Source organism: Dermacentor variabilis, chromosome 1 (assembly GCF_050947875.1).
Source record: "Dermacentor variabilis isolate Ectoservices chromosome 1, ASM5094787v1, whole genome shotgun sequence".
Taxonomy (NCBI): domain Eukaryota; kingdom Metazoa; phylum Arthropoda; class Arachnida; order Ixodida; family Ixodidae; genus Dermacentor; species Dermacentor variabilis.
The window spans coordinates 210,150,869-210,166,043 of record NC_134568.1 but is presented as its reverse complement, the minus strand read 5'-3'; the positions used below and the strand labels follow the sequence as shown (position 1 = coordinate 210,166,043).

At 43.9% G+C, this 15,175-nt stretch overlaps 1 protein-coding gene across 2 annotated transcripts in view; it reads right to left on the bottom strand.

Moving 5' to 3' along the window:
- Nucleotides 1-1,090: 1,090 nt before the first annotated feature.
- The window catches only part of c11.1 (maestro heat like repeat family protein c11.1), a 212,376-nt gene continuing 198,291 nt past the window's right edge, over nt 1,091-15,175 (bottom strand). The window contains exons 36-37 of one of the 2 annotated variants that reach the window (XM_075703968.1): nt 1,406-1,472; nt 1,091-1,320 (exon numbers count right to left, since the gene is read on the bottom strand). In XM_075703968.1, coding sequence (XP_075560083.1) covers nt 1,197-1,320; nt 1,406-1,472 — 191 coding nt within the window. In that variant the 3' untranslated portion in view covers nt 1,091-1,196. The remainder of the gene's footprint in view (nt 1,321-1,405; nt 1,473-15,175) is intronic. The other variant, XM_075703967.1, reaches the window with a different exon arrangement.

Here is a 15,175-nt window from a genome sequence, read left to right as displayed (position 1 = left end):
TCGGTCGAGCAAAGATACTTCGCAAATGTATCATGATACAGATACAGGATACTGAGGCGATAAGTATTAGCGATACAGATAAAAGATACAAGCGGATTATTGTATTCGATACGATACTTACCAAGAGCATCTTAAGGTACTTCGACACATTAGAACTGATGCGCAGTAGTCGGACAAGGAATGTCGCTTTAAGCCAACGTTTTGACAAAGGGACTTGTCTTCGTCAAGGGGCAACAACTGCTTTCCTCAGCAGCGTTTTTATGCACGCGTAGCTCACTCTCCCCTCACCCTCAATGGGGGAGGAGGAAAGAAACAGATGCCGGGTCTTGGTTACAATGTACTCGCTGTAGCCTGGTGTGGCGTAGCTAGCGTCAAGAGAGAGAGAGAGAGAGAGAGAGAGAGAAAAGAACGGACCAAAAATGGCATGGGCAGGGACAAAGGGAAGTTTGGTATTATGAGCCTAAGGGCGAACAATGGCGAACTGGTTTTGGGTACAGAGCACAGGCTGCTGTGTTGACCGTGTACTGAGGGTTTACTTTTGTATGTGCGAACATGTATCTAAAGTTTATATTGCAACGATATGGGACTCTTAGGTAAATCCTGGAACGCTTTTCTAAAGCGCTCATGGCTTGCTAAGATTCCATTTGATTTCATTTATTTACTCCCAGGGCCGTTCGGCTTTACAGAGAGGAGTGGGTAATAGACAAGAATACATGTGTAGAAGGTAGATTAATGAAGATGATCATATACAGCAGACTTGAAGGCTTCGAGTACTGTGATGGACACGATGGAGGCGGGAAGGTGGTTCCAGTCCGGGCTAGTTTTCGGAACAAACGAATCAAAATGAAGATCAGTCCTGCAGCTTGGCACACCAACCTTGAACCAGTGGTGCATGAGGGATGAAAAGTAAGTGGTAGTAATAAAAAGTTATTGCTTTAGAGTTTCATTGGTGAAACACATTTTGTGAAAGAGGCATAAACGAGAAATACGACGGCGTAAGGAAAGGTCAAAAATATCTAGTGTTTTTTTTTATGTAAGCGTTACACTGGCTGAACGAGAATAATTAGAAAGTATAAAACGGACGCAGCAATTTTACATGGATTCGAGGACTTGTATGAGTAATTCGGTGTATGGATCCGAAACAGAAGGGGTGTACTCTTCTTTCGGGCGCACAAGAGTCTTACATAGAAGTAGGTTTATGGACACAGGAGCCAGGAAAATTTACGGCGAAGGAAACCAATTGTTCGGTAACCATTATTAGCGATATGTTCAACGTGCGTCTTCCATGAAAGGTTGGCGGTAATGTATACGCCGATGTACCTATAATCAGAGACAGAAGTTAAAGGAGAGTAAGTGCATGAAGACTGGTGAGGCGTACGCGTTATTCTCATTGCTTTGCACTTACCAATATTTAGTTTTAGACCAGGTATGACACCAAGTGGAGATGTTGTCCAGGTCACACTGAAGAGTGACTGCATCAGAAGTTTTAGATATTTGTCTATATAATACACAACCACCAGCGTAAAGTCTAATTTGTGAATCAAAAGAGTTTTAGAATAGGGGACCCAAAAGTTTGGGGCCCGAAAGAGCTTTGCGGGTGTTCGCGTTGGGGTACGCAGGAGTGAAGAGGTTTAGAATAGTGCTTTGCATTTGTAGATAGCGTCTTCCGCTGACAGCGCCACTGCGGCGTCAAAGAAAAGCTATTAGAAATAATTAAATAAAATATGCCATTTCATGATAAGAGTAATTTTGACTTTCATGTTTTCGCGTTTAATTACAATTTAGAGGTTATTCTATTAGCAGCAAGCAATTAGTTGCGCTTACTTTTGAGTAACCAACTTTACGTGCCTTCACCAGTCAAGCTAAGCCGTGTTAGGCCTACGAGCCATGAAATCAACAATCGAATTCGGAATCAGCGGCGGCTAATGAATCAGTCTTCAAAATACAGTCTAGTTGAGAGAAAGAGATAACCGCAGTCACTTCTAGCTTGCGAACTTCACGCGCTACCACGAATCGAACCCAGTTTGGTGCTAGGATAGAGCCATCGCTTCGATGGGTGCCGCCATTTTGTTGACGCAAATCTTTTGGGGCAGCTTTTGAGGCTCCCGTTAAATTAGTGAAATAGCGTGCCCGGCGCAAAACCCAAACGCAGTTTGCGTCTCGCGCATGCAGTGGCTTTGACGCTATTACTTTGGAGCCCCAAACGTTTGGGGCCCCTATTCTAAAACTCTCCATTGATATCAGGAAGGTCGTTAATATAAATAAAGAAAAGCAAAGGACCTACACTCTAAGAACAGTTTACACCCTTTGGAGTTCCCCTTCTGCCGCACAACGATAATCGTCTTCTGCCTTGATGCGTTTCCTTTTTTTAACGCTGCGAGCCCGGTACTTTCCAGTAACGGACGGCACGCGCGTTATCAGCATGATAGCATTTTCTGTCAGCAATGCTATCATGCTGATAACGCGCGTGCCGTTCGTTACTGGAAAGTACCGGGCTCGCAGCGTTAAAGAAAGGAAACGCATCAAGGCAGATGACGATTATGGTTGTGTGGCAGAAGGGGCACTCCAAAGGGTGTAAACTGCTCTTAGAGTGTAGTACGGAGCCTTGAGGAACTCGCATGTTACGGGGCATACAGGTGAGTCACAGACATTCATTGTAACGTACTTGGTACAGCCCTGTAAAAAGCACTCGATCCACTTCATCTGGTTAGTATCAAGATTTAGCTTAGTAAGCTTGAAATGTAGTAGTTGATGTGACACATATCAAATACCTTCGCAAAATTTATAAAAATGCAATCCACAAATGGTGAACAATCCAAAATGGAAAATAAATCACTGGTAAAAGCGAGTAGAGTTTCGCAGGAGTAGTGTTTGCGAAAACCATGCTGATTATAGGCGTGAAGAAACAGTTTGATTCGAGATGCGACATTAGGCTAGAATATATGTGTTCAAGCACCTTGCATGGAACTGACGTTAATGAAATAGGCATGTAGTTGTGGGGGGCTGTTTACTTCACCAAATCTATGCACCGAAACCACCTTTCCCACCTTCCAGTCGTCCGGCAACGTTGCACTCTGCAATGACTGCGAAAAGGCATACGACAGTATGATAGATGAATAATTAAGTCTGGGTGCTTTTCAGAAACTTGTAGTTAATACCATCGGTACCAGCTGACGATGAAATTTTCGCAACTTGAATGAGTTTAGAAATGTCTACCCCGTCGATAAGAATAGGGTCCATTTGTAAGAAGTCAGGTGAAAAAATAATAGGAAAGGTTATTGGTGCAACTCCAAGCCTACATCTGCAGGCTTGGAGTGGCGCCTGACACCGGCGAAAAATGCCGAGAGCGAGTGGGGCTATACTAATCAAGGTACAACCAAATTAGGAAAGCCAACTAAGCTTAAACAAAGACATTCCCTCACCAGAATAAGAATTGGCCTCCCTGGTGCAGTATTCGGCCACAACCTCCCTAATGAAATGATCTCCTCAAAGAAATGGCCCTCAGTCCCCAGTGGCTGCGGAGCAGCTGACCAAGGCGGCGGTCACTTGCAACGCAGCAGAGGGTGCTAAGAATATCTGGGTCCGGACATGCCGCTAATGGAAACTGACCCTTGCAACGTTTAACACCCGAACCCTCTCGAGTGAGGCAAGCTTAGCAGGACTCTTCGAAGAACTATCAGACATTGTTTGGGATATTATCGGCTTTAGTGAGATTGGAAGACCTGGTGAGGCTTACACATTGCTGAATAACGGCCATGTCCTCTGCTATAGAGGTCTCCCGGATAAGAAGCAATACGGGGTGGGATTCCTAATCCATAAAGACATGACGGACAACATTGACGAATTTTACAGCATTCCACTGATAGTACCATTGAGAGTACTGTCATTGACATTGACAGTACCACTGATAGAAACTAAAGAAAAGAAAGGTATGAGCAAACTGAATGACAGGCGGCTACAAGAAGTGGCAAAAAAACATTGAAAACATGGTATTCTAGCAACCGCAAAGGGCATGGACATACGACGAGTTAATAGGTATATTTAAACGAGAGCTAGAGAAAGGACAGATTAGGAAACTAGGATGTAAGCAGGGAAAACATAAACCAAAAAGCTGGTGGGACCGAGAAGTTGAGGAGGCCATAGAGCAACGCAAAGATGCGTGCAGAAAACACAGAGCAGCAAAGGGGAGCCCCACCAGAAGAGGTGGAGACAAAATGGGAGAATTACCTTGCAATGAAAAGGGAAGTATCGGCATTAATTCAAGCTAAGATAACAAAAGTTAGGGTACAGTGGTTATTAGAGATACGAAAAAAACGGACAGAAATGCCTCTAAGAAGTTTTGGGAACACATAAGGCAAAAAAGTAAGAAGACAGAGGTGGTTCAGCACTCACTGACCACACCAGAAGGAACAAAGGTAGAGGGAGAGGAAGCACAGGAATATATTAGGTTAACAATAGAGGCAGCATTTGCAGAGCCAGAGGGTAGCGAAATGGAGAATGACAACAGCAGGACAGAATTAGAGGAAGAGAACAGAGGGATGACAAGTAAGGGATGGGACAGAATTGAACACAAGGTCCCCGTGGGAACAGCAACAGGACCTGATGACATACCTATGAAATTGATAAGCATATTAGGCCAGGAAAGTAAATTAAAATTACGACAACTTATTGAACAAATAGTTGTAGGGGGAGATGTTCCACGAGACTGGAAATCAAGCAGAATGATATTAGTTTACAAAGGTAAGGGAAGCAAGGACAACATTAAATCCTACAGGCCAATAACTGTCATCAGTCATATACAGAGTAGCAATGCAGATAGTGAAAATAAGAATGGAGGAATGGGCAAAACGTGGAGAGATCTTGGGAGAGCTGCAGAATGGATTTCGAAGGAACAGAAGGCTAGATGATAACTTATTTGTTATAACATAGTGCATAGAGATAGCGGCAGCCAGGCAGAAACCGCTATGGATAGCTTTTTTAGACATTAGAGGAGCGTATGATAATGTAAACCGAGAAAAGTTATGGAGCCAGTTGAAGGAATATGGTCTAGATAGAAAGGTGGTTGGATTCCTACAACAAGTTTATACAGATAATGAGGTAAAGATAACATGGGAGGGGGTAACTACAAAGCCAGCTAAAATAAGAAGTGGTCTCAGGCAGGGCTGTCCATTGTCGCCCCTGCTTTTTATGATTTACATGAGCCAAATGGAAAAGAGGCTAGAACAGAGCACAATAGGAACCGACATAAGCTATATGCTGGAAGGGCAGAAGGTAGCTCAAGTACTAGCCGGACTGATGTATGCAGATGACATTGTACTGCTTGCTGACACCCGAGTAGGGCTACAGGAACTAATGAGGATATGTGGAGAGGAGGGAGAAAAATTGGGACTGCAATTCAGTAGAGAGAAGGCTGGGTAATAGTATACAATGAAGAAAGGGGGGAACCATTGGAAATACAAGACACTAAGAACGATCATGTCGAAAATTACAAGTATTTGGGCATATGGCTAAACGAGGGCAAAAAGTACTTGGAAGAACATGAAAAAATTATGACTGAAAAAGAGAAAAGGAACTCAGCTGTTATGAAACACAAGGCAATATGGAACTACAATAGGTACGAGGTGGTTAGAGGGGTATGGAAAGGGGTTATGGTACCTGGCCTCACATTCGGAAATTCAGTACTGTGCATGAAATCGGAAGTTCAGGCATGCATGGAAACAAGACAGAGAAGTGTAGGCAGGTTGGCCTTAGGAGCGCACGGGAACACCCCTAATGAGGGAGTGCAGTGGGACATGGAATAAAAGTCATTCTAAGGTAGAGAGGGAATAAGTAAGCTAAAATATGAACAGAGACTCCCAGCACTGGGGGAAAAAAGGTGGGCGGGAAAAGAGTACAAATACCTATACATGAAAAGTTTGAACACAAAGTGGACACTCAGACCTAGGAAGCTGAGGATTAGATACTTACAGCCGAGGGAGGGGGTCCAACGTGGTTCTAGTGTGGGAAAAGCGGTGAAGGAGGCGGAGAGAAATGTGGGAAGAAAGAATGCTCGGAAAGCCAGCGCTATCTATGTATAGGACACAAAAAACAGGAGATAAAGAGAGAGCTCTTATTTGATAACTCGCGGGGCAGCTCACTATTATTCGAAGCTGGGACGGGGGTTTTGAGAACGAAAACATACAGAGCTAAATTTGAAGACGTGGACCTTTCGTGCACAGCTTGCGGAGCCGAAATTGAGACCACGGAGCATATAGTGCTGAGATGCACAGACCTTCGAAGACTCTGGCTGAGGGAACAGTGACAGATATGGAAGGGGCATTATGCTTTCCCGGGGAACGAGGGCAAATAGACGAGAAAAAAGTGGCCGTAACGAAGGGGAGGCTAGAGGATTGGGGGAGAAAGTCAAGGGAGAGATAATACCATAAATCGGGGAGCTAACGTTTTCTATACTATTTTAGATGTTTATTTTCTTTTTTGGAGGGGGGGAGCGGAGTGAAAACTACTTTAAAGAGAAGGGGATATAAGGAAAAAAAAATAGGAGGGGGAGCAAAAGGCTAGGTGGCACCAGCCGCCGCCCGTTACAAAGGGTGTAGCCGCCATCCATCCATCCATCAACGAGAGGGTAGCAGTAGTCGTAATCAAACTCAATAAAAGGTATAGATTAAAGGTAGTACAAACCTACGCTCCAACGTCCAGTCACGACGATGAGGAAGTAGATCAGTTTTATGAAGATGTTGAATTAGCGATGAGAAAAGTGCAAACGCGGTATACAGTAGTAATGGGGGACTTCAATGCAAAAGTGGGGAAAAAGCAGGCGGTTGAACAGGAAATTGGCAACTACGGTGCCGATTCTAAAAACGCCAGAGGCGAGATGCTGGTAGAATTCGCAGAAAGAAATAAGCTTCGAATAATGAACACTTTTTTCAGGAAGCGTAGCAACAGAAAGTGGACCTGGGAAAGCCCTAATGGTGAAACAAGAAATGAAATTGACTTCACACTTTCTGCTGATCCCAGCATTGTGCAGGATGTAGAAGTGATAGGTAGGGTAAAGTGCAGTGACCATAGGTTAGTGAGGGCTAGGAATCACCTCAATTTGAAGAGAGAAAGAGCTAAATTGGTCAAGAAGAAATAGGTCAACCTAGAGGCAGTAAGGGTAAAAGCAGACAAATTCAGGCTGGTACTTGCAAACAAATATGCTGCCTTAGAACAGAGAGATGAAGATGACATAGAGATAATTAATTAAACCATAACTATACTGGTTTCAGATGCAGCAATTGAAGTGGGAGGCAAGGCACCAAGGCAACCAGTAGGCAAGGAAGGAAGGAAAAAGTGGAGAAGGAAGGCAGGGAGGTTAACCAGTTTTGCCTAACCGGTTTGCTACCCTACACATGGGAGCGGGATGAGGGGGGATGAAAGATGGGGAGAAGAGATAGAGGGCACAAAACACGGCACACACATCGTTGGTTACAGTCGGTCACTCTTGTGCGGTACGTGACATCACTGTCACAGCCGCTTGTCCAAGCCCGTATCCTTCATAAACCGAAGTAGCCCCTTCGTCGCCTTCAGCTGCGATGACTTCAGTCGGCGATATGAGAAAATGGTTGCAACTGACAATGGTCTATTGTCAAGGTGCGCTAGAACGGACGCCATGGACTGTCTCTGAACATTATATTCAGGACAGTCGCACAGAATGTGTTCCAGCGTCTCCTCGCAAAGACAGGCATGGCAGAGAGCGTTGTCGGCCATTCCAATGCGAAACGAGTAAGATTTCGTGAAGGCCACCCCTAGCCATAAGCGATAAAGCAGGGTGGCCTCACTTCGGCGGAGTCCGGTTGGCATACATAGATGCATCAAGGAGGGCAGGTCGTGTTGATGATTGCTGCGGTTGGTCTGGCTGCTGGGTGTGCACCATAGAGAGAGTGTGATCTCCCGTGCAAGCACTTGAAGTCTGCTGGCTGCGTCGGACCGTGAAAGTGGTATGGCCTCTTCCTGTGTGTCTTCAAGAGCTGTCCGAGCGGCTTTATCGGCGTCTTCATTTCCGATGACGCCGCAGTGACTTGGCAGCCACTGAAACGTCACGTGATGTCCTTTCTCATGTGATGTATGGAGTAGGCATCTAATATCGAAGACGAGCTGTTCGAATGGCCCGCGACGCAGAGCTGATAGTACAGATTGTAGGGCTGCCTTTGAGTCGCTGAAAATTGACCATTGTCGAGGTGGTTCCCGATTGACAAAACAAAGTGCAGCTCGAAGAGCAGCTAGTTCCGCAGATGTAGAAGTCGTTGGGTGGTCAGTCCTAAAGCTGATGGTAATACCTCTTTCTGGGACGACTACAGCACCGGACGAACACTGGATGTTTGTGGAACCGTCAGTATAAATATGTGCACGGTCTGCGTACCGCTCGTGCAGAAGAAGCAGAGACAGTTGTTTCAGCACAGGCGACGACAGCTCAGACTTTTTCCCGATTCCTGGCACGTTGAGAGGGACTGTGGGGCTGACAAGGCAAACCAGTAGGCAAACTCTCCCAAGTAACAAAGGACCTAATAAAGAAACGACAAAGATTGAAAGTGTCCAATTCATGAGATAAGATAGTTTATCTCTTGAGTTGGACACTTTATAGAACACGCGGAACTGTCAAAACTGATCAACAAGGCGAAGTGATATTCGAAACTATAACGTTAGAAAGACTGAAGAAGCCGTAAATGATGGACGCAAGCTGAAATCAGTGAGAAGGAAGATTGGCATAGGACAAACAAAGATGTATGCACTGAAAGATAAGCAGGGTAATATCATCAGCAATCTCGAAGGTATAGTAAAAGCAGCGGAAGAATTCTATACTGACCTCTACAGTACCCAGAGGCGCCACGATACCTCCATTCGAAGCAGTAATGAACAGGCTGCAGAGACTCCTCCTATAACTAGCGATGAGGTCAGAAAGGCCTTGCAAGACATGAAACGAGGAAGAGCGGCAGGAGAAGATGGAATAACAGTCAATTTAATCAAAGATGGAGGAGACATGCTGCTTGGAAAACTGGCGGCTCTTTATACGAAGTGTCTGTCTATCGACTGCAAAGGTCCCAGAAAACTGGAAGAATGCGAACATTATACTAATCCACAAAAAGGGAGACGTTAAAGAATTGAAAAATTATAGGCCCATTAGCTTACTCCCAGTATTACATAAAATATTTACCAAAATAATATCCAATAGAGTAAGTGCAACACTGGACTTTAGACAACCAAGGGATATACAGGCTGGCTTCAGGAAGGGATACTCTACAATGGATCACATCCATGTCATTAATCAGGTTATCGAGAAATGCGCACAGTATAATAAGCCTCTCTATTATGGCTTTCATAGATTACGAAGGCATTTCATTCAGTAGAGATACCAACAGTCAGAGCAGCATTACGTGATCAAGGAGTACAGACCGCTTACATAAATACCTTGGAAAATATATAGAGAGATTCCAAAGCCAGCTTAATCCTACACAAGAAAAGTAAGAAGATACCTATAAAGAAAGGGGTTAGACAAGGAGACAGAATCTTTCCAATGCTATTCACTGCGTGCTTGGAGAAGTATTCAAGCTATTAAATTGGGAAGGCTTAGAAGCAAGGATCGACGGCGAATATCTCAGGAACCTTCGATTTGCCGATGGCATTGTTCTATTCAGCAACAATGCAAACGAATTACAAGAACTGATTGAGGACCTTAACAGGGAGAGTGTGAGAGTGGGGTTGAAGATTAATATGCAATATGATGAATAGCCGGGCAAGGGAACAAGAGTTCAAGATCGCCAGTCAGCTTCTAGAGTCTGTAAAGGAGTACGTTTACCTAGGTCAATTAATCACAGGGAACCCTGATCATGAGAAGGAAATTCATAGAAGAATAAAAATGGGTTGGATCGCATACGGCAGACATTGTCAGCTCCTGACTGGAAGCTTACCATTATAATTGAAAAGGAAGGTGTACAATCAGTGCATTTTACCGGTGCTGACATATGGGGCAGAGACTTGGAGACTTACAAAGAAGCTTGAGAACAAGTTAAGGACCGCGCAAAGAGCAATGGAACGAAGACTGCTAGGCATAGCGTTAAGAGACAGCAAGAGAGCGGTTTGGATGAGAGAGCAAACGGGTATGGCCGATATTCTAATTGACATTAAGAGAAAAAAAAATGGAGCTGGGCAGGTCATGTAATGCGCAGGTTAGACAACCATTGGACCATTAGGGTTACAGAATGGATACCAAAAGAAGGGAAATGTAGTCGAAAACGGCAGAAGACTAGGTGGAGCGATGAAATCAGGAAATTCGGGGGCGCTTGTTGGAATCGGTTGGCGCAAGATATGGCTAATTGGAGATCGCAGGGTGAGGCCTACGTCTTGCAGTGGACATAAAATATTATGGTGATGATGATGATGATCATGATATATGTGTGTCGTGAATATATTTATGTACCATTTGACTTACCAAGAAGTTTAGTCACCCGCTTCTCTTCTTCGCGCCACACACTTAATAAATCTTATTTGTTTCGCTACAATAGTGTTTTCTTCGATTATTGTTCGCGCTCTTTAATATTCCACCAAGAAACGGGCATGAAACAACACGATGAAATTTTCTTATGTGGCTTCATATGTTGCAGATCGGTGGCTGCTGTGACAAAATTACGTGTTACTTTTAGAAAGCTGTGTTGAAGAAAGCAGTTCACTGGACTAAAATTACAATTGGTAACAGCCGACATGAGCCATGGACACACGAAAGCAAAAAAAGAAATTAAAAAAAAAAAACGTGCTGTACAAGCTCTCTACAACAAAAGCAGGGCGTCCGCGCAACGAACGCGCGCTCGCTCGCACACGACGCACTTCAGCAAAATTGAAAACGTCGTGTTGTATAATCTATGCCTCAAATATGTATGTTTGGCAAAATCGTTTAAACATAAATTTGCAGTTTAAACAATGCACTATTTTAATTAAGAGCGTACAATGTGCAACCTGCCTTGGCGTCCGCAGCGAAAGCACGTTGAATATGCCGCGGAGCGCGCCTCCGCCGCAATCAAGTTCGCTCGCAGCGCCTGCGCACACTTTTAGCACGCGCGGCGCCTCAGCGCAGTGCTGGGCAGTATCGAATATACATCTATCTCACATACTATCTTAGATACTGTTTGGCTATCCTGTATGCCCAAAGAGTATAGCCACCTGAATAAAACTAAAGGCAGTGACATTATTTTATCTTTCGGCCAGCGCCGTTGCTGCTGTACGCCTGTCCGGTAAATCGCTATTGCGTTAACGGTAATACGTACGTTTACGGACAAAGTAATAGTGCACAGTGGCATTTGTACCATCGTGTAGAGGCTTCTAATTGAAGTTCTTGTAATTAGATGGCGACCCGCTATATATCTTGTCGGCAAGCAGAGCAGCGACTCCTTACATTACAAAAACGACAAGCAAAAACTGCTGACAGCGCAGTGTGTAAAGAGCTTTCATGTTAAGCAGCTAAAGCAACCCCAATAAATTGTTTCGGAATGAAAATATTATAGTTTGAGCAAGAAAGACAAAAATTTTGAGATACTAACAGACATTTCATTCAAATCCAACAAGGTTGGTCGGAATTAAGAAATTTCCAAGCAAACATCTTCGTGCATACGCGTTTGCTCCCACATTATATATACATATACATAATAAGAAATTTGCGAATGTATCGAAGTATATCTTACGATACAAATGGAAAGTAACTTATCAGATACAATAATTGCCGTAGTATCTTGTATCGTATCATGATACAATCGCAAACTATCTTTGCACAGCTCTGCCTCAGCGGGGGAGCGCCGTCCGGCCCAACCATAGCGTCCTATTTTAATAGGAGGCTATGGCCCAGTCCACCTCATTCTAGTACACTCTACACTGGTGGTGCGCCGGTGCGTGCCGAAACGCGTCATGGTGAGGTCATGTATAAGCAGTGTACTGCAGTCCAGCTCCTCCCTCGGCATTCCCTCTGGTGACGCTGCGCCATCTCGCGGCACGCCTGCGAAATCCCTGTCGGAGATTGCACTGGTGGTGCGCCGGTGCATGCGAACGCCGAGAATTAAGCCCTCGCTGCCCGCGAACAACCGTAACGCAGCGCTAAAACACCGGGCTAAAAATAGTAATCGCAGCAATGTCAAATGCATTTAGGGATTCTGTACGTCTTGTGTTACATTAGTACATACCCATTCTGGAGAATTGGCCAAGAATGGGCAAGTGGTGCATACACCCAATGGTCAGATAAAAAAAAGTCAAAATCATTGAACATCGTCCGGTATATTCCATTGTGAGGGTTGTGGGCTTTCGAGATGCTTATGAGATGACATATGTTCACGTAATTGTTCGCTTGTTACCTGCCGTCATTCGTGGCCCAGCGCTAAAGCGTTGGGCTGCTGTACTTGAGAAACCCGTGTGACGCAGCTTCGATGCTGCTAGCACTGGATAAATTTTAAAGGTCTTATTCTTTTCTAAAAAGTAGCATCAAGACACTAGATATATGGAAACAAATGTGGCTGAAGTAGGCTAGGAATGCTAATCTCCTTAAAACAACAAAGCTGCAATGCTCTAGAGTTAAAAGCACTTCTTGTTGGGCTAGTTGGTAGCTATTCATTATAAAATATGAAGACGCCAAATAAACAGACACACACAAGAGAAGAAAACGGGACAGGGCGCCTGCCCAGACGCACCTGTCCAGGGCGTCTGTGTGGACAGGCGCCCTGTCTCGTTTTCTTCTCTTGTGTGTGTCTGTTTATTTGGAGTCTTCATATTTTATAATGAATACTCTAGTGGTTATAAAGCATCTGGCTTGAGAATGCGAGTTTAAATTTACTGTGGGGGAACTTTTTTATTGCAATATAGCACTTATACGGACACTTTGTATAGCTGTCTATATAATAATTTGCATCGCTATCAATGCTTTGCCTGGCAGGCGAAACTGATTTCTTTTGGTCCAGTGTTTTTTTTATAGTGAAAATGGCTTGTCAATTCTGATATAAATTGCTATTATTCGCGGTGAGTTCTCATGCAAATTAAAGTAACGGCCTAAAAAATGTTCTAAAGAAACGCACGATCATTAAGTTTTTTAGACCACTGATAATGTGACGTGAATACATGCAGTTACTGGAGGTTTCAAAGATGTATACATCAAGATAACATTTAAACTGAGACTTTCTTTAGCTCCTTTCTTTTCTGTATTTCGTGGGCGCACGACAAAATTACCAGCGTGTAACGATGAAACAAGCGACTTGCGCGAATGTTGTCGATTTTTCAGTTCCACTTGCGTTGGTTTCTCATGGGAAATACAAATCAACCAAGGAAGTGTATTCACTACGCACGGTGATCATTTTCAACTTCTATGGAGTTTTTAAAAAATCGCTTATGGCATATAACATAATTTTTGTCGTTGAGCTGGATTATTCAGAGGCAGACATTACTAGCATGCAAAATCAAAACATATATTCTATTTAGCTAACATTGACTAACTTCTTAATTACATTACGGCACACTGAAATTTACTAATTGTAGCCTGCCAGTTTGCAAGACGATGCTGCATCCACTTGAATTTCCAGGATTACACCAGTTTTGAGATATTTTCCAAAGTGTGAGACAAAATACATGGGTGTTCCAATTACTTTTGTGTGCCATAAAGAGAGACTTTTGTTAAAGTAAGTGGGCCATTGCAACAGTATATTTTTATGGCAAGTGTCATGGTGCATATCTCTAAACTGGTGTTATTCTGCCTGACAATCTCACCGGCTACAATTCGTATATTGCAACATATGTTCCTTAAAGTAATCAATTGGTAAGTTAATTAGTGCATTTTTTTACAATCATTAGTTGAAAAAGTGTTTTGATTTATCGTGCAAGTAATGTCCACCTATTTCCACTTCGAAACTTGTTCTTCATGCTCTATGTTATGAGCAATAAAAAGCGGGACGCTTGCCTGCCAGCTGTGTTCGCACTGCAGACGGCGTTGCACAAGACGACGGGATTCACTCCAGCTTAGCTCATTTATGACAGGAATCCTAGCTTGGTCACCACTGCTCACGCTCATTAAGAGCAGCATGGGAAGGGGAAAGCAAGGACTCCAGTCATACGTTTTGAACCTGCTGGAACAGTTGAACAATGCCCAGAAGCTGGCTGAGAAAGATGTGAAAGCAAGGAGCGAGCTCAAGGGTACTACTACGACCATAATGTGAAAGGGTGATCGTTCAACCTGAATGATAAGTTCTTGCTCCGCAGGCTGTTAAAAGCAAACTTAAGTCAGAGCTCTAGATTCAGTGGGATACAGTCCTTCAGTAGCTTTACAGGAAATTGTCAGCTATTACCTTCGTGGTGCAAATGTCTGGGAAACAAAGGCACTGAACAAAACAAAGAAAACAAAGGGGAAAAAAACAATGATACAACGCTCATGTTGGACTCTATGGGAAGCGAAGCCCTACACCTGACTAAATATGCCAGGGGAGCTTTCACTTGAGATACCACAGTTAGGTGGAGATCAAGGAAGTTCGTAGTCCATCTATCTGCATAAGGTGCAACGTCTCCACCTGGTGATAGAATTTCGAAAGCAGTTCTTAAGGCAGCCATGAATAACTGGCCTGATGACCCACAACATTGAGCTCACAGATGCGACTCCAAGAAACTATGTATATATGTATCCACCAACTCATGTTACTGACGGTCGAATGTCTTTTTTTCCCCCTGCATTTATTTGCATCAGCTGTCTCTTAGGCCCTCTACATGCTCAAAACCAGAGCGCGTTGCGGACACTTAATGCCCCCTGAATACCCTATACCAGCCATACCATGAACTGCCACCCACAGCTGCAACTGTCAAGGACACCGCTCCAAAGTGCTGAAACAAGCTCCCTTTTACAGTGTGCGCAGGCCCACACTGGAGGCAATGCAATTCGTATTTATATAGCCTCACACCACAATCTTCCCATAAACATCGGCTAAAAAAGAAAAAAGGGACATTTTTTTTTTTTTTTCAGTACCGTGTCAAACGGTGAACCGCAAGTCGACAGCATTTTTTTCTGCTTTGCATCCAGACCATGTGCCACGTTTACAGAGCCTTGCATTGCTCTGCGTCACCAGAAACTTCACACGTGGTGCTGCCACTGTTCATAAAAAAGATTTTTGCTTGAAAAACCAGTAGATTA